We start from the raw sequence: 27664 nt of genomic DNA on the forward strand, positions 1-27664 counted from the left end.
ATGAAATTCATCTGAATAGGTTTGAATGATCAGAATTGGATAGTCTGGACTGAATAATAAACCTTTCTCTCGTGTAATTAAAATCTTTATCATTCTTTTTTTTCTTTATTGCTCTTTTCCACTTTCAGGTACTTTATCCTCTAGTTCAAGGGTGGAGCTGAATTGGCTACCTAGTTAAAATAGGCCTAAGTATGGTAAAATTCTAGTTAATTGACTTCTTGCTATCTCAGAGGGGGCTTAGGTTAGGAAAATGAAACTTTCAGGGATGGGTCTACAGGCTAAAGTATGTCCTGGGAAGGTATTTTAAAGTTTCCACATCCACTCCTTCTCCCTCTAGAGGGCCCTGAAATTTTCTTATATGACAGGTCTATACCTATTGAAATTTTGACTAAACAACATTTAACTTAATTTTCAGTTACTAGTTGCTTTTTCTTGGCCTTCAGTTCTGAAAATGCAATTCCTGTTATTTGAGTAGAATTTTGAGTCATATCAATGTTTTGTTTTTTTACAAAATTTAGGAAATTCAGGTTATTTGCATATTTTTAAAACCTTATAGGTTAAAATGGAATTGAGCAAAATTATGAAGCTGAAAACAATTTTTTTGTAGGCTACTTCAATTAAGCAGAAGATCTATTTTGCAAGGTTTCACTTTTATAACACACATATTTTTAAAAGGTCAGGGCCCTCTAGAGGGAGAAGGAGTGGAGGTAGAAGATAGAGACAACGTGAACATACTAGGTTAATTAATTAAACCTAATAATTAATAGGTTAATTTAATTATTCTGGTAAAATTTTAGTTTAGCTACTTTTCTCTATTTTGGAAATAGGCTTGTTTAGGGAAATGAACCTTTCAGTAATATATCCAGGGCCAAAAACATCCTATGGGAAGGTATGGCCAAGCTTCCATCTTAACCCTCTTCTGATTTTCATTTATCAGATCTTTTTCTCTGGTTTTAGTTCTGAAAATGTAATTCCTGTTATTTGAGTAAAATTTTAAGCTGTAGCAATTGTTTTTTTCTTTGAAATTTAGGAACTAGGCTATTTGTAGATTTTTGAAACCCCATAGGCATAAATTAAGATTGAGCAAAGTTGTAAAGCTGAGAAAAGTTTTCTTGTACTTCATTAAGCTGAAGATTTCACTTTCATAACACAACATTTTTTAAATGTCATCCAAGGTCACTGTCCTCTAAAGAGAGAAGGTGTAGAGGTAGATAATTCAGAATTCCTACCCAGGACATACTTTAGTATATAGATCCAGTTTTGAAATCTAACCTAACCCCTTTCCAAAATAGTTAAAAATAGATAAACCAGAATTTTACTATAGTCTCTCTTGCAAAAGCACCTCCTCCACTGATGGTCTATATGTAGTTTAGGCTATAGATTTGAGTTAGTATATACAAGATTCTATAATTGATATTAGGACAAGGTGAGTATAACCTACTAGCCTAGGTCTGTTTGATTTGGTAAATTTTCCAACTAACTCACTAATGAGAAAGCTAAGAGGTAGACATACATCTAGAATCAGAATTTCATTCTGACTCCAAACATAAATTTTATATGCATTGTAAATAAACTTCACCCCATCCCTCTTATTGTATAATTTTATTTCCTGAATTGTTTATATACAGTGAATTTTCCATGGTTTTGACAAACTGTTAAATCTGCTTGAAAAAAATTGCTCACAGAGAATTCAGTGCATACATACAACTCAGGGTACATACCATATTTTCACATTAGTGGTTAGGGGGTGTTTCTAAACTTCATTTCTGACTCAAATGAATATTGTATTTAGATAGCATGAAATTTTGATTCTAGAATTATATCTATTTCTTAGAAATCTCATTAGTGAGCTGATTGAAAATATATCCTTCATTCCTTTTTGGGTAAACTTATAGCTGACAAAACAATTTAGCTAGAATGAAAGTAAATACATCACTGGATGCCTTTTTTATGTTTTTTCACAATTTAATAATTCTTTTTGATGGCAGTTATATTCTGAGCTCTTAAGGGGTCCAAATAGTCCATACTAAGTAAAAGTCAAAAATGTGTTTTTAAGTAAATAAATAAGCAAATAACTGCCTCCCACTGATGGTTCCATTTATAGCTCAAACAATGCCCAAAAACTAAAAAGTGGAATTCTTACTTTATAATATCCAGTATGTTTCTACAAATCAGAGTATCATATCTCCTTTCATTACAATACACTTCAAATGAAAACTTCGGAAATGAAGCACTCATTTGCACATGGAGATAAATTTCAAATTGAAAAGTTAAGTGGTTTAATATAGGATCTACACAGTGATGTAACATTGACATAAAGAAATTCTTTCTTTATAATATACTGATTTTCTATTAGCCTAAATTTAGACTCTAAATCAAATTTTGCTGCAATGCTAACTGATTGCACAAATTATGATTTTGGTTCTCTTGGGTAACTTTAATCTTCCTGGAATTATTTGAATTGATGTATCTTGCTTTTGTACCTTGCTTATGAATTTTCTTGTTCTGTATACTCTGTCTGAGCATTCTTTTTACCAAATACTATGTGAACCAACTTGTTTTAGAGGAAGTAAGCTTCTAACATTCTTGATCTGGTCATGCTCAGTATTCTAGACCTGTGTTCTAAGAAAAAGTTCAAAACAGGTTATAAACAATGACTATGTTGCAATTATTCCAGAGCTGTGTTTGCCTAATACTAAACCTTTTCCTAAATAACAAAATATACTGGTTACAAACTAGTCTTGGAGAAACTTGCCAAAGTGAGTTGGCATCAACTTATTGCTCTGAATGTTGAAAATAATTCCTCAAGTAATAAAGCTGAACTTTTGCATGCTCAAAAGTCTTTTACCAGAATTTTTTGTGCCTGTCAGGCTAGAAGATTACCATTTCTCCCATCTAGAATTTGTAGGCTAAATAATAGAAATCTTCAAGCATGGAAATGTTATGGGAAAAAATTATTAAGTCTACAAATCTTTTTTAACCAGGCAACAAACCTAACCAAGGAGTTGATGAGAAGTTTTTTTGGGCAAATTTGGACAAGGATAAACCCAAAAACTTTCTGGCTTTATGTTTCTCAAAAATCTCACAGTGGATGTTCAATCCTGGACATACTGCACAATAGTCAGCTTTTTGTTGATCTTGAGCTGAAAGTTGGATATCTCAACCAAATGTTCCTCCTTTTTTTGTCTCTTCTGATTCTGGTACTGTTTACCTCTCCTCCTTTGTATGATGTATCACTCAAGGTGGAACCAATTTTAATTACTGATTCGATGGTCCTAAAGGAACTTTCATCCCCTAAAACTAATGTATCTTCTTGTTCTGACTGCAATCCTCCTTGTATCCTGCATGAATGTCAAACACTCTTATTTTAGGTACTTTACCTGCTATTCTACTTATCATTGAGTCTTTCCAGATTACCACAGGACTAGGAAACTGCCTATTTTAAAAGAGTAGAAAGGATTTGGCTGAAAATGATCATCCTATAAGTACAACATCAGTGGTTGTTAAACTTCTTGAAAAAATAGTCAATTCTTTTGATATTCAGTATCTTAAAGCAAATAATATCATGCATAGCTCACAGTATGGTTTTTGTTCTGGAAGATCAATTGACACTTATCTCCTAAAATTGTATGACTACATCACTAGGTTACTTGATGCAGAGGTGCCTACTGATATTATTGTGTTGGACTTCTGTAAAGCTTTTGACAAAGCTTGTTGCAAGAGACTTACAATTAAGCTGTGTATAGTCGAAATTGGAGAGAAATGCTCTGGATTCTTGTTTTTCTGTGCCAATAATCTCGGTGTATTGACTGTTTGATGACTGTGGTAACATAATTCTTTCTTCCTCTCTGCATGTTTTGGGTGGAGTTCTCCAGGGAAGTGTATTGAGCCCTACTCTGTTTGACATCTCAATGATGCTCCTTCTACTATCAGATATAAGCTAGTTTAAGCTGACAGCTTAATATATCTCTGACCAGCCTTTTCATATGAAAATCATGCCCCTTTACAGAATAATCTTAGTCTTCTTTGTCATTAATGTTTGATTTTATGTTGTTGTGTTTTTTTTCTTCTTGTTTTTACATATTTATTTTGTTATATTATTAAGCTCATTTAAAATCAGTTGTTTTGCTTTGATTGTTGAAGCTTGTTTTGATGTTTGATGTTTCTTTTTTTTTTTATTTTTTTACATATTCATTCAGTTTATTATTAAGCTCAGTTAAAATAAGTTGTTTTGCTTTTATGGCACTTGCTATTAACCAAGTGACATATAGTGATTGCAAATTCTGTTGGTCTGTTGGTCTCTCCAAGTTTTGCTACTTTAGGCACTTCCAGGTAAGCTAGGACAATGAAATTTGGCATGCATATCAGGGACTAGACCAGATTAAATTAGAAATAGTCGTTTTCCTGATTTGATCATCTGGGGAGGGGGAGTGGAGGGCCTGTTAATTTGAAAAAAATAGAAAAAATGAAGTGTTTTTTAACTTACAAAGGAGTGATTGGATCTTAGTGAAATTTGAAGTTTGGAAGGATATCGTGTCTCAGAGCTCTTATTTTAATTCCCGACAGGATCCGGTGGCATCGGGGGGAATTGAGGGGGGGAACCTAAAATATTGGAGAATGCTTAGAGTGGAGGGACCGGGATGAAACTTGGTGGGAAAAATAAGCACGAGTCCTAGATATGTGATTGACATAACCGGAACGGATATGCTCTCTTTGGGGGAGCTGGGAAGGGGGGGGGAGGATTAATTCTGAAAAATTAGAAAAAATGAGGTATTTTTAACTTACAAAGGAGTGATTGGATCTTAATAAAATTTTATGTTTGGAAGGATTTCGTGTCTCAGAGCTCTTATTTTAAATCCTAGCGGGATCTGGTGACATTGGGGGGAGTTTGGGGGCGGACCTAAAATCTTGGAAAATCATTAACATTATATTCATGTGATGGTAAGAAAGCAAACCTTATTGCTTATGTTATTGTAAACTGAAGACTGGCAGGATCAATACAAGATACTAGGGTATATAGGAGTGCTATTATTGATGTTAAAAGTTAAGATCACCATCTGATAGTGTCTAGGGTTAAGTTAAAACGGAAGCTTTCAAGGAACAATGAAACAATAAACTGAAGAGTTTAAAATTTGACATTGTGGAAGATGGATGAAATATCTTTAGGGAAACGATTCGTGAAGTTGCTGATGATGTCTTAGGGAAAAGGGTTAAGACCACAGCTAGAATATTAGTGAAAAAGCTTTATGTTTAATAGAAAGGAAAAGGGGCTTGTACAAGAATTATCTGAGTGACAGATCACATGGAAACAAAAGGAGTGTAGAGAAAGTGGAGAAAGCATGACAATATGAACTAAGGAGGTGTGAAGCGGAGGCCATGGATAAAATTGCCAAGGATCTGGAAGGTGCAGGTTGAGAATGTGCTACACCAAGAAAGAGTTGCGGGAAAAGATGAAGAGGAAAATGAAAAAGTTTGCGATACCTTGGACGTGAAGGAAGATTTGTTTTGTGAGGAAGAGTAAAAAATAATAAGGCTCCTGGTGCTGATTGTGTGGTAAAGGAGTTTCTTAAATATGACGGCTCTGAGGTTAGAAATATGTTACTGAAGATTATGAATATTGTTTTTGAAAAGGGGAAATTACCTAGCGATTTTTTAAATATTAATTAAACCATTGTGTAGGAAAGGTGATAAAATTGAGTGCAATAATTATAGAGGCATTAGTCTTGTCTCTCTAGGTAGCAAATTCCTTAGTAATATGGTACTTTTTAGACTGAGAGATCCTGTAGACAAAGTTTTAAGAGAAAAACAGTTAGGTTTTAGAAAAGGCAGATGGTGTGTCGACCAAATTTTCACTCTTAGGTTAAAAATAAAAAGTGCCCAAGTTCATCAAACATCTTTGGTCCTCAGTTTTATAGATTATAAGCAAGTTTTCGATCCTGTTGATACAAGAGTTTTAGTAAAGGTTTTATCCTTGTATGATGTACCCGACAAATACATTGAAGTGGTTAGTTTTATGTACAAGAATAACACTGCTGGGTTTAAGGCAGGAAATGAGGTTAGCAGCTGGTTTTGTATTAAAACAGGAGTTAATCAGGGTTGTGTTCTATCCCCCCTTTATATGAATCATTTTGATGGATTTTTTCTTAAGAAGCACAGGAAAGGTATTGGGAGACCATAGAACCAAATGCGGAGGAAAAACTCTCCCGGACTTAGATTGTGCTGATGGTATAAGCATCCTAGATGAAAGTGTGAGCAAAATGAGTGAACTTTTAGAGGTTTTGTGATTTAGGGTGCTAGAATAGGTTTGAAAATAAATGTTAAGAATACTAAGTCACTAAGACTAGGAATAAGTGAGGAATAAAAGGTGACGCTGGGTAGCGAAAAGATTGATCAGATGGACAGCTTCACTTACCTTGGTAGTATTATTAGTAAAGACAGTGGGAGCATTGAAGATGTTAAAAGTTGAACAGCCAACGCTCAGGGTGTTTCTTTGCAGTTATAAAAAGTTTGGAAGAAAAGGAAGATAAGTCAGCAAACCAAGATTAGAATATTGGAAGCTACAGTGATGACAGTGGTCAAATATGGCCCTGAGGCATAGGCGCTCTGAAAAGTGGATGAAGATTTGGTAGATATATTCCAGAGAAATTGCCTGTGTACTGTTTCTGGTAGCTGACTTACTGACCTTATTTCAAACGATAGGCTGTACGGAAAGTGTGTACTGTTTCGGGTAGCCGACTTACTGACCGTATTCCAAACGATAGGCTGTACGGAAAGGTCTATAATGAGAGAAGGGTTGAGATGGCTAGGGCACATTCTGCAGATGAAGATGAGAGATTGCTAAAGATTTGCCTTTTTGGCCAACCATCTATTGCTAAATGGAAAGCAGGTCGTCTGTGGTTGGGGTGGGAGGAAGTCACAAAGAAATATTTAAAGGAAATGGGAACTTCCTTGGAGGAAGAGGGAGGCTTTGAATAGATTGGGATAGGAGAGGAGCATGTGTAGCTATGTTGGCCTCAGGTGGCTTGAGGCTGCGTGAATTGTTAGTAGTAGTAGCAGTAATAGTATCGAATCTCTTCTGTAAATGATGAGAGAGATATTAGTATCATCATTGACAATGGATTGAAATTCAATACCCTTGCAGAGAAGTCTACTGCTGGTGCTAATTCAGCTCTAGGGCTGATCAAGTGCACCCTTTCCACTTTGTCCCCCAAGGTCTTTGGCCTTCTGTATAAAATACTACCATAACCCAAGTGCTAAGCTGGAGTGTGTCTAACCCCCATCCCCAACCCCTGTATTTAAAAAAAGCATTAACGTTCTGGAAGATGTGCCACTAAAATGGTATTTGACAAGCAGGAACTTTCTTACCCTGCAAGACTAGCTAAGCTGAAGTTCCCAACACTTGTGGATTGGAGAAGAAGAGATGATGCCATTCTAACTTACAAGCTAATGAAGACAGCACTCTCCCAGCATTATTCTGTTGTTGGTCCTAATTCAAGAAACAGAGATCACAGACTGAAACTTATGAAACAGTCTGCCATAACCAGGGTCTACACTCAATTCTATTCCTCAAGGATTGCCACTTATTGGAACAAGCTTCCTGATGATAAAGTTACTACTGACTGACATTTTCATACAAAGGTTGGATGCTGAGAAATTCTACAGAGAGTGGTAAATTAACTAGGAATTTACTGATCTTTTAACAACAAATAATCACTAAACAACACTTTAAAAAAAATTATTAATCATCAATCTGGGGCTTCACAAAGAAAAATCCTTAGATAGCTCCAAGCTGCAATTCTAGGTAATCACATTATCATGTGTATTTTCATTGTCATCTTCTGTTATAACGTAGGTTTTGTTTTTTAATATGGTTTTGAAAGGCCAAAAAAACCTGTTCACCAAGAAAACAAAGTTTTTTCAAATATCAATTAAAATGGCAGTATGCTACCAAAAGATTTATTAATTGTTAAGTTTATTTAATCTAATTGCTTTTATTCAATGCTTGTTGAATTTATGAGTTGGAAAGAGTCACATGCTATGTTCTTAACCCATTTTTTGCCTAAAATAAGGATTTGAGTGTCACCTTAGGGTCTGTGAAAGGTTATAAACAGGATTTACAAGTGAAATAATTATTTTATGTGGAAAGAGCAAAAAAGGGCATCAAATAGTGCCCTCATATAGTCCGTCTCAAACGGTTTATGGTAACAAACTGCATGTGAGGAGCAATTCAGCACAACCAAAACTGTAAACATGGAAGTGTGATATCAATAGATACATAAACAGAATTTTCTTTTTATGCTGTTTCCAAATATATATGGTTCAATAAGTTTAGGCTACCCATCAAAAGCTACAAGCCTGAGAAAATTTGCCTCATTATCTTAAAAGATGGAAACAAAATTGTTCAGTATATCAGAGAGCCCTACTGTAGAGGCTTAGCTCCCATCAGCAAAAATGAAGAATTTTGAATTTTTGCCAGAAGAAAGATCATGAATGTGTGTTTATTTGTTTTTTTTTCTTTCTTCTTCCGAGGGGTAATTGGGAGGGAAGTTTCAAGGGCAAACTTTCCAGGGGACATTTTAAGTGGAGAAATTTGCCAGAACTCATTTACGAAATTTGTTTTGTTTGTATTACTTTCTTGTTAGCGACTCCATGTAAAGTGTAGAGATTTTCTGGGAAGTTTGAATTCTCAAGGGAATTTTTGCGTGAAGTGGGATTTTCCTCGGGAGAAGTTGTCCATAGGGCAAGTATCACCAGGGGAAATTCTCGATGGTGGAATTTTCCGCCACGAGGAAGGATTTCCGAGAAAAAGTTTTCACAGAGGGGGATTCCGCCATAACATTTGAAAACGATCTGAAATTAATTAAAAACAATCCTCTTTTCGAATGAAAGTATGCTAAGAAGAATTTTTTAGGCAAAAGCATCCTTAAGAAACTTTCTGGGGGGAAATTTCCAGCTATGATGAAACTGATCGGGTGTAATCTCCGGAAGGGTTTTTTGTGGGAGGGACTTTCCTTTGAGGAATCTTTCGTGAGGGGAACTTCCATGGAGGGGAGGTGGATTTCCTGGGGTTATTTGAAAAACTATCAGAAATTATACAAAAAACAGTTTTTCCACTGAAAGTAAGAAGTATCAATACAACTTAAAACGAACAGAAATCATTCCGCATATAGCCTTGTGGGGTGTCCCCTCCTTAATATCCCTTTTTTATACGCTTAAGTTCGACCTTTTGTCCTATTTCTTTTAGAACAACTCCTGTAACACAAGGGCCGTTCAATTAGAATCAGAAGCTTTTTTTAAAGTGCTAAAAAACTATAGCCTGAAGAGAGGGGCATTGAGGAGGGGGCGGCCTCCCTCAAATACAGAATAATTTCTATTTCTTTAAGTTTTAATGCTGCTGCTTACTTTCAGCTTATATTTCTTTTTAATTTAATTTCAGTACTAGAATTTCATATATATATATATATATATATATATATATATATATATATATATATATATATATATATATATATATATATATATATATATTGTTTTATTATGTATGAATTATTTATGTAAGTTTTTTTTCTCGGTACACGGTTTCACCCTTCTCCTTATTATATATTAAATTGTTTTTTTTATTGTTGTTTGTTTTTTTTTGTTCTTTGTTTTTATTACTTTTTTTTCTCTTCTGTTTTTCATTCTTTTTTGTTAGTAGCACATCCTCGCAAGGGACGCTGTTGATGTGCTACCGATTGATTTTGTCTCTGTTATTTCTTTTGGATAATAAATTAATTCTTCTACTACTCATGAGAAAACAAAGACCAGGGGGGGAGTCTATTAGTCGGACACAGAATTTCGCGGTGAATCAAGGGAATTCATAAAATAAGACACCCATGCTCAATTTTGGGCCTAATATAGAGTTTTTGAATGCAAAAAACCCGATTTTTGAAGTGGAACCCTCACCCATCTCAGTCATCCAACTTTTCAGTGGAATAATTCTCTTAAAAGTTCTCATTCTTAATTAGGAGATATGTTTATGTGTTTCCCTTTTCATTCTAGAGTAAGTTCAAGAAATTTTTACAGAGTTGACTAGAGACCGAACTTCGAACCTCGCCAGAGAAATAAAATTAATGATTGGACTTAAGTTTCATAAAAAAAATGATTTGTTTTCTCTGTTAAATAATATTAAAATTTAGAATAAATATCTTTTTATTACTCGTGTCATAATTACAGCCAAATAATTTTTAGAAGGTGAGAAATAGATCAAAAGCTGTAAAAATCATTTTCAATACATAATCCAGCTGTTGAGTTTCTGGCTAATGAAGTAATGAAATTTTATTAGCAATACGTGCACTCTTAGTTGTCAATAAACTTTAAGACTATAGCTATGGCCCAGGTAAAATTTCCTCCAAAAAATGCATTGTTTGTCTCAGCAAGTCAAACACTCGATTAACTAAGATTACGGAAGACACATATTATATACAATCTTCCAAGGCGCCGAATTGGGTTAAGCATTGCTTATTATAATATTGCTTATTATATATGCTTGGACGCATATATGATATATATATATTTATTATATATATATGCATTGTATATTTATATTTATTATATATATATTATTATATATATGCATATATATTTATTATATATGCATTGCTTATTATATGCTTGGACGCTAACAGTGCTATTAATTTAAACAAGAGCTAAGAGCTCATATGGCATTTGTGACGATATCGGAAGAGCCAAGAGCTCATATGGCATGAGCTCTAGCAAAATTATAATCAACAGATCGATTTAAAAGGAAAATCAGAGGCTTAATGCCGGTCGGGATTTAAAATATGAGCTCTGAGACAAGATGACTTTCTAAATATTAAAATTCATTAAGATCCAATCACCCACTCGTAAGTTAAAATATCTCATTTTTTCTAATTTTTTCTCTCCCTTCAGCCCCCCAGATGGTCAAATCGGGAAACAACTTTATCAAGTCAATTTGTGCCGGTCCCTGGCACGCCTACCAATTGACATAGTCCTAGCACGTCCAGAAGCACCGAACTCACCAGAGCATTGGACCCCCCTAACTCCCCCAAAGATAGCAGACCCAGTCCGGTTACGTCAATCTAATATATACGTCATTTGCTTATTCTACCCACCAAGTTTAATCCCGATCTCTCCACTCTAAGCGTTTTCCAAGATTTCCGTTTTTCCTCTCCGACTCCCCCCAATGTCACCAGATTTGGTCGTGATTCAAAGTAAGACCTCTGAGACATGAGTTTCTTCTAATATCAAATTTCATTAAGATCCGGTCACCCGTTCTTCCCTCAGAGAAAGCGGACTCAGTCCGATTACGTCAATCACGTATCTAGGACTTGTGGTTATTCTTCCCACTAAGTTCCATCCCGATCTCTCCACTCTAAGTGTTTTCCAAGATTTCCCGTTTCCCCCTCCAACTCCCCCAATATCACCGGATACGGTCGAGATTCAAAATAAGAGCTCTGAGACACGAGGTCCCTCTAAATATCAAATTTCATTAAGATCCGATCACCCATTCATAAGTTAAAAATACCTCTAATTAAAAAAATTCCTCTCCCTCCAGCCCCCCAGATGGTCGAATTGGGGAAACGACTGTTATCAAGTCAATTTGTGCAGGTGTCTGACACGCCTACCAATTTTCATCGCCCTAGGACGTCCAGAAGCACCGAACCCGCCAAAGAACTGGAAATCCCCCCCCCCATCTCCCTCAAAGAGAGCGGAACCGTTTCAATTATGTCAATCAGGTATCTAGAACTTGTGCTAATTCTTCCCATCAAGTTTCATCCCGATCTCTCCACTCTCAACGTTTTGCAAGATTTCCGGTTTCCAAGATTTTTGTTTCCACCCTCCAACCCCCAATGTCCCCGGATCCGATTCAAATTGAAAATGGATCATCTGAGACGTAAGATCTTTCTATATATCAAGTTTCATTAAGGTCTGATCACCCATTCGTAAGATAAAGATACCTCAATTTTCATGTTTTCCAAGATTTTCGGTTTCCCCCTTCAACTCCCCCCAATGTCGCTGGATCTGGTTGGGTTTTAAAACGAAAGCTCAAAAGCACAAGATCCTTCTAAATATCAAATTTCACTAAGATCTCCGTTCGTAAGTTGAAAATGCCTCATTTTTTCTAATTTTTCCGAGTTACTCCCCCCCACTCCCCCAAAGAGAGCAGATCCGGTCCGGTTATGTCAGTTATGTATCTTGGACTTCTGCTTATTCTTCCCACCAAGTTTCATCCTGATCATTCCGCTTTAAGCGCTTTCCAAGATTTCCTTCCCAAACCAGGACAGACAGACCGACCGACAGAATTTGCGATCGCTATATGTCACTTGGTTAATACCAAGTGACATAAAAACTGTTTTTCTGAGGGATGTAAAGAGCGAAGTTGAAACTTACAACGAATTAAAACCATTGTTTCACAGTTCACTTAACATATTTCAGTAAAACTAGTACAAATAAACAAAATAATTATGCTATATGACTAGTGCTTTGCTGAAAATACAACAATATAGGAATTTTGGTTCAGTAAAAGCAAACTGATTAAGGAAACTTTTTACAATATGAAAATAAAGCATTTTGGGATTGTTGCTTTTTTCGCTTAATTTGGTATCACTTCTGCACAATGGATCAGTCAGTTGATTGGATCTCGTTAGTAGTGACGCTATAATGACTTTAACAACACATATTGCCGCTGCTCTTTTTCCTCAATGGTTTAAGATTCAGAAAAACCTTCAGGGCCCGTCAAATCAAAATTTCTTTGGTTTTTGTGTAATAGGAGTTTGTTTGTTTACTCATGCAAATATTTTCTTCAAAACGTTTTTTGAGACATTTTTCTTCAAGACTTTTGTTAAAACTTTCTTGTTCAAGACGTATTTCTTCAAGAATTTCTTCAAAACCTGTTTCCTTAGGGCCCTTGGGGAACCCTCACTTGTACCTTAGGAGTGTGCACACAGGGGTGTGACTTAATGACGTTGCACCCTTGAGTGTTCCGTAATGGTGGCACACGCGTAAGTATTACGCAATGGTGGAGCACAGTGGGATGTTACGTAATAACGGTGCACACGTGGGATGCTACGTAATGACGATGGGATGTTACATAATACTTTTAAGAGATTCTTCAATTTTTTTTTCTGTGAGATTTCATTTTCTTCAAGATTTGTTTTTCTTCGTCGAGACATTTTCATATTTTGGTATATCTCATTAAGACTAACATAACTTAGCTTCTTTTGGTGTGGTTGTTATAAAATATAAGTACTTTTTTTTAATAACCGTATATTCGAATAGCATGCATAAATATCGGATTGATTTTACATATAACATTTTGGTTTCACCAGCTATAATACCAATAGTGAGTAATATGCAATTTTAGATCAAATAAGCCATAGTATTAAATCTGGAAACCCGATTATTTTTCTCTTTGCACCGGGGAATTTCAAGATATTTTACAAATTCTAAAGCTAGTCTTTAGTCGTATTACTATCAAGACATTTTCATATTTTGGTATATTTCATTAAGACTAACCTAACTTAGCTTCTTTAGTGTGGTTGCTATAAAATGTAAGTACTTTTTTTTAATAACCGCATATTCGAATAGCACGCATAAATAACGGATTGATTTTACATATAACATTTTGGTTTCGCCAGCTATAATACCAATAGTGAGTAATATGCAATTTTAAATCGTAAGAAATACGTTTTAGTATTACTCGAAATGAACATCAAATAAGCTATAGTATTAAATCTGGAAACCCGATTATTTTTCTCTTTGCAACAGGAAATTTAAGATATTTTACAAATTCTAAAGCTAGTCTTTAGTCGTATTACTATCAAGATGGCTTAACTTCGGACTTTTCTACTAACTAATCATGAAATATCCTTTTCATAACCAAAACGAAAGTAGTGACGCTATAATAAATTTAACAGCACACATAGCCGCCACTCTTTTCTTCGATGTGTGTCTTTTTTCAAATGAGTTTTTCAAATTAGTCTTTTTCACTTGCTCAAACATAGGAAAATAGTCCTTCTTAAAGAATGTTTAGAGATGTTGTCTTAGAGACTGATCTAAGCTTGCTTAAAGCATAGGAAAATAGTCCTTCTCAGAGAAATTCTTAAAATATTTTCTTAGAGAAGGATATAAACTTGCTTAAAACATTTAAAATAGTGATTCTTTGAGAATTCTTTTAAATTTGACGTGCATCTGCATGTTACTAATTTTCTAACGTGGTCTAGACAATGCTTTGTAAGACACAGACTTTTTATTGTCCATTTAAGTTTTATTGATAAAAAACATTACAAAATCATGAAATCACAGAAAAAAGCAGTTAAAAATCAACAAACGCAAGTTAAAACATGAATAAAGCTGATAAAGGATAAAATATAAGCCAAAAAGAAAGGATTAAAGAAAGGCGGTAACCGTACAAACCATTTCCAGGAGGGAGGGGGTTGTTATCAGAGGTGAATTTAAGCCATGTTAAGAGATATTTTTGAGAGCTTTTAATGACTCGTTTCTTTGAGCCAAGACTATGCATTCTAGATTGCTAAGTGCCACAAGCTTTATAAAATCATAAAAACGCAAAAAAGCAGTTAAAACTCAGCAAACGGAAACAGAAATGTGAAAAAACTGGTTTAGGATAAACTATAAGTGAAAAAGCGTGAATTAAAGAAAGGCGAGACCCCTAGCAAGTAATTCCAGGGGGAGGGAGAGGGTTGTTCTTAGAGGTAAATTTAAGTCATATTAAGAGATCAGTTACAGTCAGAACATAATTTATCAACATGCTAAAAAACCAGATTGGAATCTTATTTCATCGATTATATTCAGCTTGTTGTCTGCCAGAACCGCCCCCACGCGCGTTGGCGTAGTGGGGTAAACTTTCTGTGCCAATAGGCATCTGAATGTAATATTTTTATAGTACAAGGAGAAACAATTAGTTGCCACAAGGTATTGAACGCATTTAATATGCATTTAGGGTTTAATGAGCTATAAGGAGGCTAAAGATTTAATTCTAATTGAACAAATAAAACTGAAAATTTGATAAGTAAAGTTTGAAGCACGCTCCGAAGTTTCTTTGACCTTGAGGTGGAGGTTTGGATTAGGAAGACGCAATCCCCCTCCCGTACGGATTTTGGGGTTTCATGTTGTTCTTACTTTCAGAATAACAGCGTAGACCTGAAATATTCCCAGGAATTATAAGGGAGTAGATATCAATTTCATACTTTAGATGCGTTTTTAGGTTTCTTTTGTACAGCCCCCCCCCTCCAAAAAAACTTGCTAGAAAATATCCTTTTGCTGTCCTTATGTTGGGAATCTTTTCACAGAGGGAATTACCGGTATGATTTTAAGAACAATCAGAAATCAGTTTTTTTTTCAAATGAAAGTGTGCAAGAAACATTTTTCACCTGAAATCGTCCGCAATAAAGCTTCTGGGTGGAATTTTCAGCTAGAATGAAATTGTGTTGGAGGAATTTCCTGGTGGGGTTTAGCTTTACGTGAAAAGAGCTTCTACGGTGAAATGTTTCTGTAGGGGATGGAATTTTATATGGAGGAGAGCCAGGTTTTTCGGTATAATTTGGGAACTATTAGAAATTAATTTCTTAGAAAAATGGTTATTTTAACTAAAAGTAAGGAGCAAATCTTGAAATGGCCGGAAAATATTATGCATACTTTAGTATAGTTTAGTATATAGTATACGTATATTGTTTAGAATAGTTTAGTATATAGTATACGTATACTTTAGAATAATGAAGTAATGCCAAAGAGAATTTTTCAGGCTGAATCGTCCACAAGCAATATTACAGGGAGGCGGGATTCTCAGTGAGGATGGAACTGTCTGGAGGGAATTGGACGGGAGGAAGGTTTATTTTACATTGGATGAAATTTCACCGAAGGAGATATCCTGTGTGGGGGAGATTTGCCCCCTCCACATGAGAAAGGTGTCCCCCTCCTTAATACCTTGCTCTTTACGCTAAAGTTTGATTGCTTATCCTAATTTTTAAGAGCGTTTAGTGAAAAATCGGGTCTTTTTGATTTGAATAGGAAGTTTTTTAAAAGGGCTAACAGCTTTGGCCCCCTACTCATTACCAGTTTTCATTCAGAGTTCAAGGAGTTAACAACAAAACCAGATTTCATTTCTTTCGGATAACATCCATGCTTACATTTAGACAAATTGTGTAACTAACTAGTTTAAACCAAGATTGAAATAACGTTTCTCTCCCGCGTGGCTTTGAGCCAATATTGTGATTTTTTTCGAATGGTGAAAAAAAGTCTTATTGCTAATTAACGATACTGGATCAAATCAAGGAGTGATAAAGGTTTTACACTTTGCACTTTGATAAGTTTATAAGGGTGTAAATGGCAGTCCAAACACGAGAGGTCGAGAAAATGCAAAGTGCCCAGTTCTTGCAAGAAATTAATTTTAAACTGGATTTATTACCAGTGCTTTCGCAGAAAGTTAATACGATTCCTGAACTTTCGGATAGCATTGATGCCATACAAGTACAGTTAAGTAACATTATTACGCAGTTATCTAACAATGCTAAGACAAATGATGAAATTAAAAAAGAGCTGGAAAATGTGAAATCTAACCTAGCAGTCTCTTATGAACGAGCCAACAAGCTCGAAGCAGAGCAGAAAAGAACGAATTTAATCTTCTATAATTACACCCCTCAACAACTCGGCGATTATACTCTGAAGCAAGAAATAACGGGGTTATTAAATCGTACTATGCCGTCTCTCGGGATAAATCGAAGTGATATACGTGACATTTTTAGATTGAAATCAGGGCCGATAGTAGTAAAGCTAAACTCGGTTGAAATCAGAGACTATATTTTAAGAAACAGCTCCGTATTAAGAAGGTTTGGTTTATCGGTGGCTCCGGATTACACAGCTATACAAAGGGAGGCCCGTAAACATTTAAAGGAAATGTTAACTACTGCGCAAAATGATGGCCGTGATGCAAAATTACGAGGTGACAAACTATTCATCGAAGGAAATATTCAGGTATGATGGAAATTCAATAGTCGAGATTAAGCGTAATTTGAAGCCAGTACAAAATTCTGGTCCACCCTTTAGTGCTAGGCTCCCAAATGATCCCAATAATATTCCGATGAGGCTAGTTAGTGATGCCAGTGATAGTGATACTGAGACATTAGTACCATCGACCACCACTCCTCAGGCAGTATCGACAGCTAAAAGACCTTCTAGTGCTATTATCAGCCCAAATGACTTGTTTCGACCAGGTACTCGTAATGTAGCACCCAAAGGAAGCCATTCGCCAAGAAAGAAGTTTAATGATAGACATCGTGGTGGTTTTTCACGTGATTTTTATTACAATAAACACCGAAGTGAGTTAGCGGATAGAAATAACCGCACTCGTGAGTATTATCATGTTGCCTTTCCCCCGACTAAGACTAGTAACGAGCAATCTCAACCAAAGGCTAGTGATGTTAACGTGCTAACAGAAGGCGTAGAAACATAGGATATAGAGGGCCATATACTGAGTCTAGTGTCATGGAACATACAAGGATTACGTGATAAGTTGACCTATTTATATGACGATTTATTTTCGTTTGATGTGATTTCGCTGATTGAAACATGGAACGATTGTTCTCCTATATCACCTCTCCCCGGGTATTTCGTTGAACAGACCGTGCGTAATGTAGCAAGAAATAATAGACATTATGGTGGCATTTTGGTTTTGGTTAAAGCATCTGCTATTGACGGCTATGAGAGAATTAGTAGTAGATCTGAAAACTTGCTTTGGCTGTCTATTTATTTGAAATGTGGGAAGCAATTAATTTTGGGTGTAGTGTATATACCTCCACAGAATAGTTCGTACAATCGAGAAAATACTTGGGAAATTTTAGGGGAAGAATTTTCGTTAATACAAGAAAGTTATAAAGATCTGGATTGTGTGTTAATGGGGGATTTCAATGCTTATACCGGCCTGGAGGCTGAGATCCCAGATGTGTTGATCCCAGATTTAGGTGATTTTGTCCCAATTTGTTGTAGAATACCACGAAGCAACAAGGATGAAAAAAGAAAAATAAATGTATGGGGAAGAAAGCTCCTGGCGTTTTGTGGGGAACATGGTCTGATGATTGCGAATGGTAGGTTTGGGAAGGATAAGGGTAGGGGCGAGTTCACTTGCCTTTCGGGTCCAACTCCAAGTGTTGTAGATTATGTGCTAATTAATACGCAACTTGTACCTGAATCAATAAATATGGGAGTATTAGATTTAGTTGGATCTGATCATAGAGCTATTATGCTTGAGGTGAAGATTGGGCAGTTTGCGAAACACGGTTCACGACTAAGAAATTTCTATAATGCGGATTATAGAAAAATAGGTTTAGGAAAACGAATTAGAAATGATTTAACAGATAAAGATATTGAGGCATTTAGAAGGGAGCTATTGGACTCGCATGTAAAAAATAATTTGAAAGCGTTAGAAGACAATGAAAAAGATGCACATAGTGTAATTATGCTGTTAAATGAAATAATGGGCAGTTGTGCAGAATCATGTGGCCTAACTAAAAAATTAAAAAAGAATGAGGGATATTTTGACTTGGATTGCAAGTTAATGAAAGAAGAAGCAAAATATTTATTAAATTGTTTGAATGAATTTGATAGCGCGGAAGATCAAAGTCTAAAATTGGCTAATTATAAAGATAAAAGAAGAGAATATAAAAGTTTAATAAAAAAAAAAAAAAAGAGTACGAGCATAAGAAGAAACTGGATATCGCTGATGATTTTAGAAATAAAGATTTTAAAAAGTTTTGGGGCTATATAAAGAATTATAGTGGAAGGAGAAATGTTAATACCCAGGCTGTTCCGGAAGCTGATTCATTGCCTGATTACCTAAATAATTTAGAAGGTGTTTGTGCAGATCTTCAGGAGGTAGCGCATACCCCAGAGATGGTTATTTATCCCATGAGAGAACATGATTACGATTTAGTGGGTGATGTGAATGGCCAAGAGATTAAGTCAATATTTAAGAAGTTAAAAGGTGGTACTGCTGCGGGTGTTGATGGTATACCAATATTGTTATTTAAGAATTTTCTTTCCATTTTGATACCGATAATTGTTCTTCTTTGTAATAAGGTGTTAAGGTCAGGGCAATGGCCAAGCGCTTGGAAGACATCATTGTTTATACCACTTTTTAAGAGAGGAAACCCGAAGGCTCATGAAAATTATCGTTTAATAGCACTTGTCCCTGCTTTAAGTAAGCAGGGACTATCTTTGTTTGTTTGTATGTCTGACTTTGTGTTTGTGTGTTTTTGTCTCTCTCTCACCGTGTCTGTGTGTTTGACTGTATTTACCTGTCTCTGTGTCTATGTTTGTGTGTCTCACTTTGTGCGTTTGTTTGTGTGTTTTTGTCTCTCTCTCACCGTGGCTGTGTGTTTGACTTTGTGTTTGTCTCTCTGTGTCTTGTCTTTTTGTGTCTGTGTGTCTGAATTTGTGTGTTTGTGATATTGCGGGCCAAAGGGTGCCACTCGGCAGGCACATACTGCCACTCTGGCGTCATTCGCCATGATTCATCAGAAGAAACGCTATAGGGAATTTTCCTCAAAGTTTAAACACTTAGTTCTATTGTAAACGGACACTTCTACGTAAAATGCCTGAAAAATATCTTATGTGTGATAATGCGCGCCAGAGAGTTCCGTGTACAAGGCTTTGAGTTTTCCAGGGATACCACGAGTCAGCTATAGTGTGCCACGGTGGGGTGAATTGCCATGGGGGGTATCACGTTGGGTTTGCTTGAGAAAACACGAACCCACGGATTTCATAAAAAATATCATGAAAATATCTGGAAAATGCCTTAGAAATGATTATGGTTCCATATGCCATCCATAGTTGTCCACGGTGGTTGTGAATTACCATGGGGGAATCATGTTGGGGATGAATAAAAAAACACGAATCAATGGATTTAAAGCATATTTTTATCATGAAAATATCTGAGAATACCTTAGGTGTTATGAGGGGTGCCAGAGGGTGACAATTGTCAGCCATAATGTGGCACGGTGTAGTAAATTACCATTTACTCACGTAGGTATGTGGCTTGCAAAAACACGAATCAATAAATTTAAAGCATATTTTATCATGAGAATATCTGAGAATGTCATAGGATTGGTAATATGTACCAAAGGGTGCCATGTGTCAGCCATAGTGTGCCACGGGTTGGGAATTGAGAGAAAATAACACCAACAATGAACGAACAAAAATATGGAATTAAGTCACTTGTCTTGTGCCCCCCTTGAATTTACCTCCAATAAGTCATCCATTTGGTGTTCCCATTAAAAATCTCTCAAAATATCTCTTAATGTGGCTTAGATTTACCTCTAACGGGATTTTGCAAAACACGAAGAAAAATATTATTAAAATATGTGATCGTCAACCAGGAAGACCTAGTCTTGGCTCAAAGAAACGATGTATTTTCATTAAAACCTCTCAGAATTATCCCTTAATATGGCATGAATTTACCTCTAATAACAACCTTCCCCCTCCCCCTAGCATGGTTTGCTCTTTTTATCCTATATCAGCTTTTTCATGTTTTTTCCGTTTGTTGATTTTAACTGCTTTTTTTCTGTGATTTTATTATTTTGTAATGCTTTGATGCTTAGCAATCAGGAATGCTTAGTCTTGGCTCAAAGAAACGAGGTATTTTCATTAAAACCTCTCAGAATTATCCCTTAATATGGCATGAATTTACCTCTAAAAACAACCTTCCCTCTCAACCTTCCCTTCCCTTAGGCTATTTTGTTTGCGTGATAATTTACCTGTTGTTTACATAGCCCTGGTAACGCGGAAAGCAATAGGGATATTATTGATCCAAGCAACTACATGACTATGATGTAACATCAGGTGGTTTGTTTTTGGAAACAATGGATGTGTAACGCATAATACATAGCTTATAGATCTGAACAAGAATCCAATAAATTCCCTGATTGGGAAACAGTTTATAATGTAGAAAGTATTACCCGAATCCAAGTATGAGGAAGGCTTTCTTGGTACATCTTTCTAGCGCGCAGTTCCATTGGGGGGAAATCTCTTTCGATTCCTAAAGCGGACAATAATCTTCCAATGTTAAGGTTCCCTGAGGAAAAAATCTTGAAAAAAATGTCTCGAAGTAGAAAGAAAAATCTTGAAGAAAATGAAATTTCGAAGAAGAGAAAAAGCCTTGAAAGAAAAACGAGATCCCGAAGAAAAAACTTCTTAAAGTATTATGTAATATCCCACGTATGCACCGTCACTATGTAACATCCCACGTGTTTGCCACCATTACGTAATACTCAAGTGTGCGCCGTCAGTACATAACACCCACGTTTGAACCCTACTCAGTTAAAATCAGGGATTCCCAACGGGCCTTGAAGAAACATGTCCAATTCTTGAAGAAAGATGTCGTGAAGAACAATGTATTAAAAAACGTCTTGAAATGTCTTGAAACGTATCATATCGTATCGTATAGTATCAATCAAAGAAATCTTGGTTTAGCGGGCCCTGACTGTTTTTTTACCCTTATTGTTTTTTCCAGGCCCTCGCGAGTTTTTTAAACAACCACAACAAAAAAAAAATCCTGAAGTAAACATTACCTATCATGTGACAAGCACCTGCTTCTCGAAGAAAATCAATAAAACCGGGGTCATGCTTAGTAGAGAAGTTCGAAGTGAAGCCGTCTTGATAGTAATAGGAATATAGACTAGCTATAGAACTTGTAAAATTACTTGAAATTCTCTGTTATATAGAGAGAAATAATCGGATATCCAGAGTTCATATTATGGCTTATTTGATCTTCATTTGGAGTAATACTAAAACGTATTTTCTACAATTTAAAATTGGATATTACTCACTATTGGTATTATAGCTGGTAAACCCAAAATGTTTCTGGTAAAATCGATCCGTTATTTATGTATGCTGTTCAATGACTTTGCGGCTATTAAAAAAAAAATATGCTTACGTATTATGGCGACCACACCAAAGAAGTGAAGTTAAGTTAATCTTAATCAAATGTACTAAAATATAATGAAAGTATAATACTTTAGTAGCAAAATTATCGGAACTACAGAGAATTATGGAAAGTAGGCCACCCAGAACGCATTATATTAAATAGCTAACCTGACACTAGCACTAGTAGCAGCAGAAGCATCAACATGTTGCCTTTTCGTCAGTTGACCATCCTCCTCATCAAGCTCTGGAAGTTTGAACTTACTACAATTACCCATTGCTATTATATTGTCGATATGCCCTTTTGATGACCTGTATATCCATAGTGTGTTTTAATTTAGTGAAACTTTCCCCTCAACACTTCCTGAAATTTTCTTCTTAATACTATTAGCGTTAGTAGTAGTTTCAATACAAGTAGTAGGTGAAGTAGTTGTATAAGTAGTAGTAGTAGCTGTTTAAGTAGTATTAGTAGTAGCGGCTACATATTGCCTTTCGGTCAACTGATATCCCCCTTTTAGCATTCCCTGAAAGCTTCAATGCCCATATAAATGTTTGTGATATGCCCTTTCGACAGTCAGCATGCACACAGTGTGTTTTGATTTAGTTCAATTTCCCTTTCTATATTCTCTCAAATTTTGTCTTCGTATCCTTAGTATTAATAATACTAGTGCCATCGTATTTGTGGTAGTAGACTACTACCGGTAGTAGGAGCAATAGAAGCAGTAGTAGTATGCATAAGTTACATTTTGGACAGTTGAGCATTTCCTCGTGATACTCGGAAGTTTCAGCTTGATAGAGTGAGCCATTCCAAAGATATCGCTGATTCGCCCTTTTGACAATTTGCATGCACGTTGTATGTTTGGATTTATTTCAACATTTCCTCCAATTTTAATTGCAGTACCTTCAGCCTTGGTAGCACTTGCTACAGAAGCAGCAGTTGTAGTAGTGGTAGTAGTTGCAATAGTAGTAGCAATAGTTGTAGTAGTAGTAGTAGCAGTAGTACTAGTTGTAGCGCTCAAATATTGCCTTTTTGTTCCATTCATCACCACCCCCCTCATCATTTACAGGAAGTTCCAAATTAATACACTCGGTCATTCCTTAGTTACGCCTTTTTCATGACTCATATGCACATGACGTGTTTTGATTTAGTTCAACGCTCCCCTCAACATTCTCCGAGAGCTTCACCTGAATGCCCTTCGTCTTTTTGGACACTAAAGATTAAACATGACCACCCTTCACAATAATATATACTATATAGAAACAATGCGCGAATTTCATAACTTACAACCCTTGCCCTGAGGGCTGTGGGGGGGGGGGGGTACCAATAAACCTAGATACTGAACCTTTTAGCTCTGCTTAACAAAATGGCTGTCTCAGAATTTGATTTGATGTAGCCTACTTGGGGAATTGATGGGTATGGGAGGGGGGCTGGTGGCCTTTAAATAACTTTTCACTCTTAAAAAGAGCACTTGAACTTTCAGTATCGAATGAACTCCTAATGAAGTTTCTACGACAATTCATTCTATACTTACTGCCTTGGTGAAAAACAAAATAAATAAATGCATTTTTATTATGTACGTAAGTAAGTACAGTATTTATGATTGTTTTAAAGTAGTTTTCAGGAGTTTTGGTAAGAGCTTTCTGCTAACAAATTGTAAGGAGCATGGTGTTACTTTAAGGGTCCCTTTAAGCATTGCCGTAATTTTCTCCAAAATCCTAGGGGGGGGGGGGGAATTTGGAGTCAATTTTCCCAAATCAAGTGAAAATGACATTGAAACTGAAAAATGAGCCATATAGTACCATAAAGGCAAAGATTGGCCGAGAAAAACTGACTCATTTCTGTATACGCTTGAATTTATGTAGATTATCTTAGTTTTGACAATTTTTTGAACAAACGAAATTTCAGCTCGGAGGAAACTGGGATCTGGGGGGAGTGGCCCCCTCTGCCACGTAGTAAATTACGTCCCTGTCTTTTAGGAATCCAAATGAAATTAGTGAAGGAATCAATTGGTATATTTGGAAAGACCCTGAAAAGCTGCATCGAATGGTGTGTTCACTTTCTACTAAGCTAAGTAATGGAAAAACAACAAAGTAATTTATACTAATAAATAAATTTAAGCCAAGCAATAGAAAACTAATAAATTCAATTAAATTTCTTTGATGCTAAAATTTCTGCCGCTAGCACCTGGGCGTTTAAAAATTGGGGCTTGTCCTAGTCTTATTTAATTTTCGCGGGAATTGACAGATGACGCATTATATAAGTGTTTCCAAATGCCCTCTGGATGCATACCGCATTTGCCGGCATTAAATGCTCCAAACATTTTTTTTGGCAATCGCTAAGAGCTAAGTTTCGGTAACTTACAATTTTCCCTTTTAGTGTCCAAATTGCGGCTGCCGTATCCGAAGCTTCTGATTTTTGTGGAGGAAATATTTAGCGGCGAATAGCTAGCCTGGTTTTAATGGATAACGAAGGGAAACACCGATTTAAAGTTGACGCAGTTCAGGTATCGTTTTTTCTTCTTCTTTTTTTAAGTTTAGCTCAGCTTAATTGTTCGTATTTTTATGTTTACTCATCATAAAGATGACATTTGTTTGCGACTCGTCGGCTCTGCAGCCAGATTGACTACAAAAGGGAGATAGACAGAAAAAATGAAAGTTCTTAAGCCGAACTGGCCAGACATGACAATAAACAATCAAGAGAGATAAAACTCTACAAAAAGAAAACTTCAAAACGAGACGACGACCAGTAGAATTGAAAGACTAAAAACAACGCGGATATTTCGCCTGTATCCAAACAAGGCGTCTTCAGCACAAGATAGAAAATTAAAAGAAAACTAATCTAAAAACAAATAAATTTTGTTTTTATTGGTTGTGGTTTTTATTTGTTTTTAGATTAGTTTTCTTTTAATTTTCTATCTCGTGCTGAAGACGCCTTGTTTGGATACAGGCGAAATATCCGCGTTGTTTTTGGTCTTTCAATTCTACTGGCCGTCGTCTCGTTTTGAAGTTTTCTTTTTGTAGAGTTTTATCTCTCTTGATTGTTTATAGACAGAAAAAGGGGAAAAACAGGAATATGCCACAGCGAATACACCAGATAAATGTTGCATAAATCGGACTAAAATAAATTTCATATTAGAGTATGTGTAAATAAGATGGATATTTATCAAATTAATTCTCCTTGTGGGAAGAGTCAAAACTAAAACACACAAAATCGAAATATTTAATATGAAAGATTATAAGACCCCAAACCACCTCTCATGTGTCCCTGCTCCCTCCTTCAGGGAGATGAATCCGTTCGTTGTATGTGAAAACAGTAGTTTTACATTCGCCCTGTTTGATGAAAATAACATAGGTACATCTTCAAAACAATACATGGAAATTATTTGAATGATTTATAGTGTTTGCTATGAAAAAACATCTTAAATGCCATTGTTTGTCATTGAGATTGAGATCATTTTCACTGACTTTCTGAAGAACTATCCTATATCATCATATCACTACAAATATATTCAAAGCTTTTCCTCGACTTAAATTCTGTATTTCAAAATACGAAAGCAAATCGGCAGGTTTTGATTCAACTTCCTCCGATCCATAAAGATTTGAAGAGATTGTATTTTAGCTGATGGGGCTATTCTTGTGCTTACGATAAGCTTTTTCATTACTTCCTCCAGTTGTCGTGTAGATGCATTAGCAAGTAAATTTTCTTCATGTAGGATACAACAACTATACAAAAGTATAAGCGTGTGTGCGACCCAGTTCATTTCCCATTATTGTTATTACCCATTTTTTAAGTTTGTAAACTTTTATACTCAAGGACATATCAGGGGGAGGGAGTACCAGGTTTGAACCCCCCCTCACTGAAATTTTTTTCCGACTCTTAAAAAAATTACAAAATGCTATAAATAAATTTGATGTATTTTGAAAAGTATTATTTTATGCTCCAACTTTCCCCCTAAAAAAAATGTTACTTGTGTATTAGCCAGTACACGCTCGAGAATTTGGATCTATAAGATCAGACAATAACCGATTTGTAGCTGTCAGTATTCGAAGATAATTAGCTTAGGCTCAGTTGAAATGTACGTTTTAGGTTTAGAGTTGTATTAGAGTTGGTATTTTGATTGGTTTATGTTTGGTATATTATCTGGGTGGTCCCCCTTCCATAATTCTTTGTTGTAGTTTTCATAATTTTGTTACTAAAGTATTTTATTTTCATCATATTTTTGCACATTTCAATATGGTTAACCTAACTTCACTTCTCGAGTTTGTACTGGCTAATACACAGTACCAAAAAATAACCCCCTAAAAAAATCCTGAATACGCCCTGGCTTGTACCTGGGTGAAAAACATCTGTGACTTTAACCATGCGACCGTGCTTTGGCAGAACGCCCGAAGTTGCGATAGGAATCTTAGGCAAGAATGGCTGCATTTACCGATAAATGGCTGCTCTAATGCTTTCTGCTGAAACTATTGAGCCCATTTTAAATGGCAAAACTGTCGTGTGGCAGAATCACCCTGACCCTTTAAGGATACTAGAGTGATCAGGACAACACGCCCTATTTCAACTAAGATCATTCCACATAGTGAATAATCATGCTCTGTTTGCTGCCCCAAGTTAAGATTAGCAGGACCGGATTGAATAGGTGCGGGGCTCGATTACCTTTTTTTGCGGGGCCCTCAGTATATATTGAATATTTAATTAAGAAATGTCTGCATATTAGTTAATTGATAGAATAAGTTAATTGATGGAAAAAATTCTTTTAATTCCGAAATGTATTTTTGTTTATTTTGACGGTAACACGGGACCCTTTCAATTGTGGAGCCTGATTGGGCCCAGTTGCTCCTATCGTCCATTATTTGGCCCTGAAGATAAGGCTTTTGCCATGAATTTTAAAGCTCAAGGACCCTATTTCAACTTGGGTCTGTTTACTCATCTTTGGAATGATTTTCTTCTAAACTACGGTTTTCGTGATTGGGCGTTTTGCCTAGACTCAGTTGCCTGTCACTCATTGCAGTAAGAATGTAGCGTTTTTCTTTGACGTTCGAAGTATTTATTGGACCAAATCTATTAATAATTGTGAAAGGCACTGATTTTTCTGCCACCTGGTGTACATCTCGGAACGATGCATGTGCCGCAGGATTCTGCCACGCTTGGCACACTTCTAAAAACACTTGGCACAGTTCCACCACGATGGGCACGTGCCACCTAGTGTACATGATTTTGGTGAGAAAAAATGGACCCTCGAATAGTTGCAGACATAGTGATGCTATTTACGTCGGTACCTTCATCAGCTGCCATTTAATTATGCCACTAGATAACAAATTATTTTCACCCGTTCGTCAGCACTTTTGGCCATGCCTTCATTGCGACTCAGAACAGTTTTACCTTAAAATGACTTTACTTTCTATTTTCAAAGCCATTGTATCAGTATATGGAACGATTCAATAAGTTTGTATAACATATTTGTCTGTAAAGGGTTTTTCGTTTGTACTAATGCTAAGAGCTGCAACAAAGCTGACAGGTGCATTGTATCATCCATCATTTGTTTATTAGCTATGAAACCGGTTTTCTGAGATGTAAGAAAAGCGTAATTCTTGAATGTGTTTCCAAAAACCGACAAGTACCTTTTCCCTCCAAAATTGAATAGAAGGAGTATTGTGTTCAAATCTATCTTCATTTCCTACTTCACCCTAATCTTTTTAATTTGAGAAA

General features: G+C 35.9%; 1 protein-coding gene across 1 annotated transcript in view; it reads left to right on the forward strand.

Annotated features, from left to right (window-relative positions):
• LOC136027039 (bumetanide-sensitive sodium-(potassium)-chloride cotransporter-like) overlaps nt 1–27664 on the forward strand; it is a 201629-nt gene continuing 173965 nt past the window's right edge. The window contains exons 1-2 of the mRNA XM_065703960.1: nt 1–19; nt 24332–24458. Of these exons, the coding sequence (XP_065560032.1) occupies nt 24414–24458 (45 nt within the window). The 5' untranslated portion in view covers nt 1–19; nt 24332–24413. The remainder of the gene's footprint in view (nt 20–24331; nt 24459–27664) is intronic.

This window comes from Artemia franciscana, chromosome 5 (assembly GCF_032884065.1).
Source record: "Artemia franciscana chromosome 5, ASM3288406v1, whole genome shotgun sequence".
Classification (NCBI taxonomy): Eukaryota; Metazoa; Arthropoda; class Branchiopoda; order Anostraca; family Artemiidae; genus Artemia; species Artemia franciscana.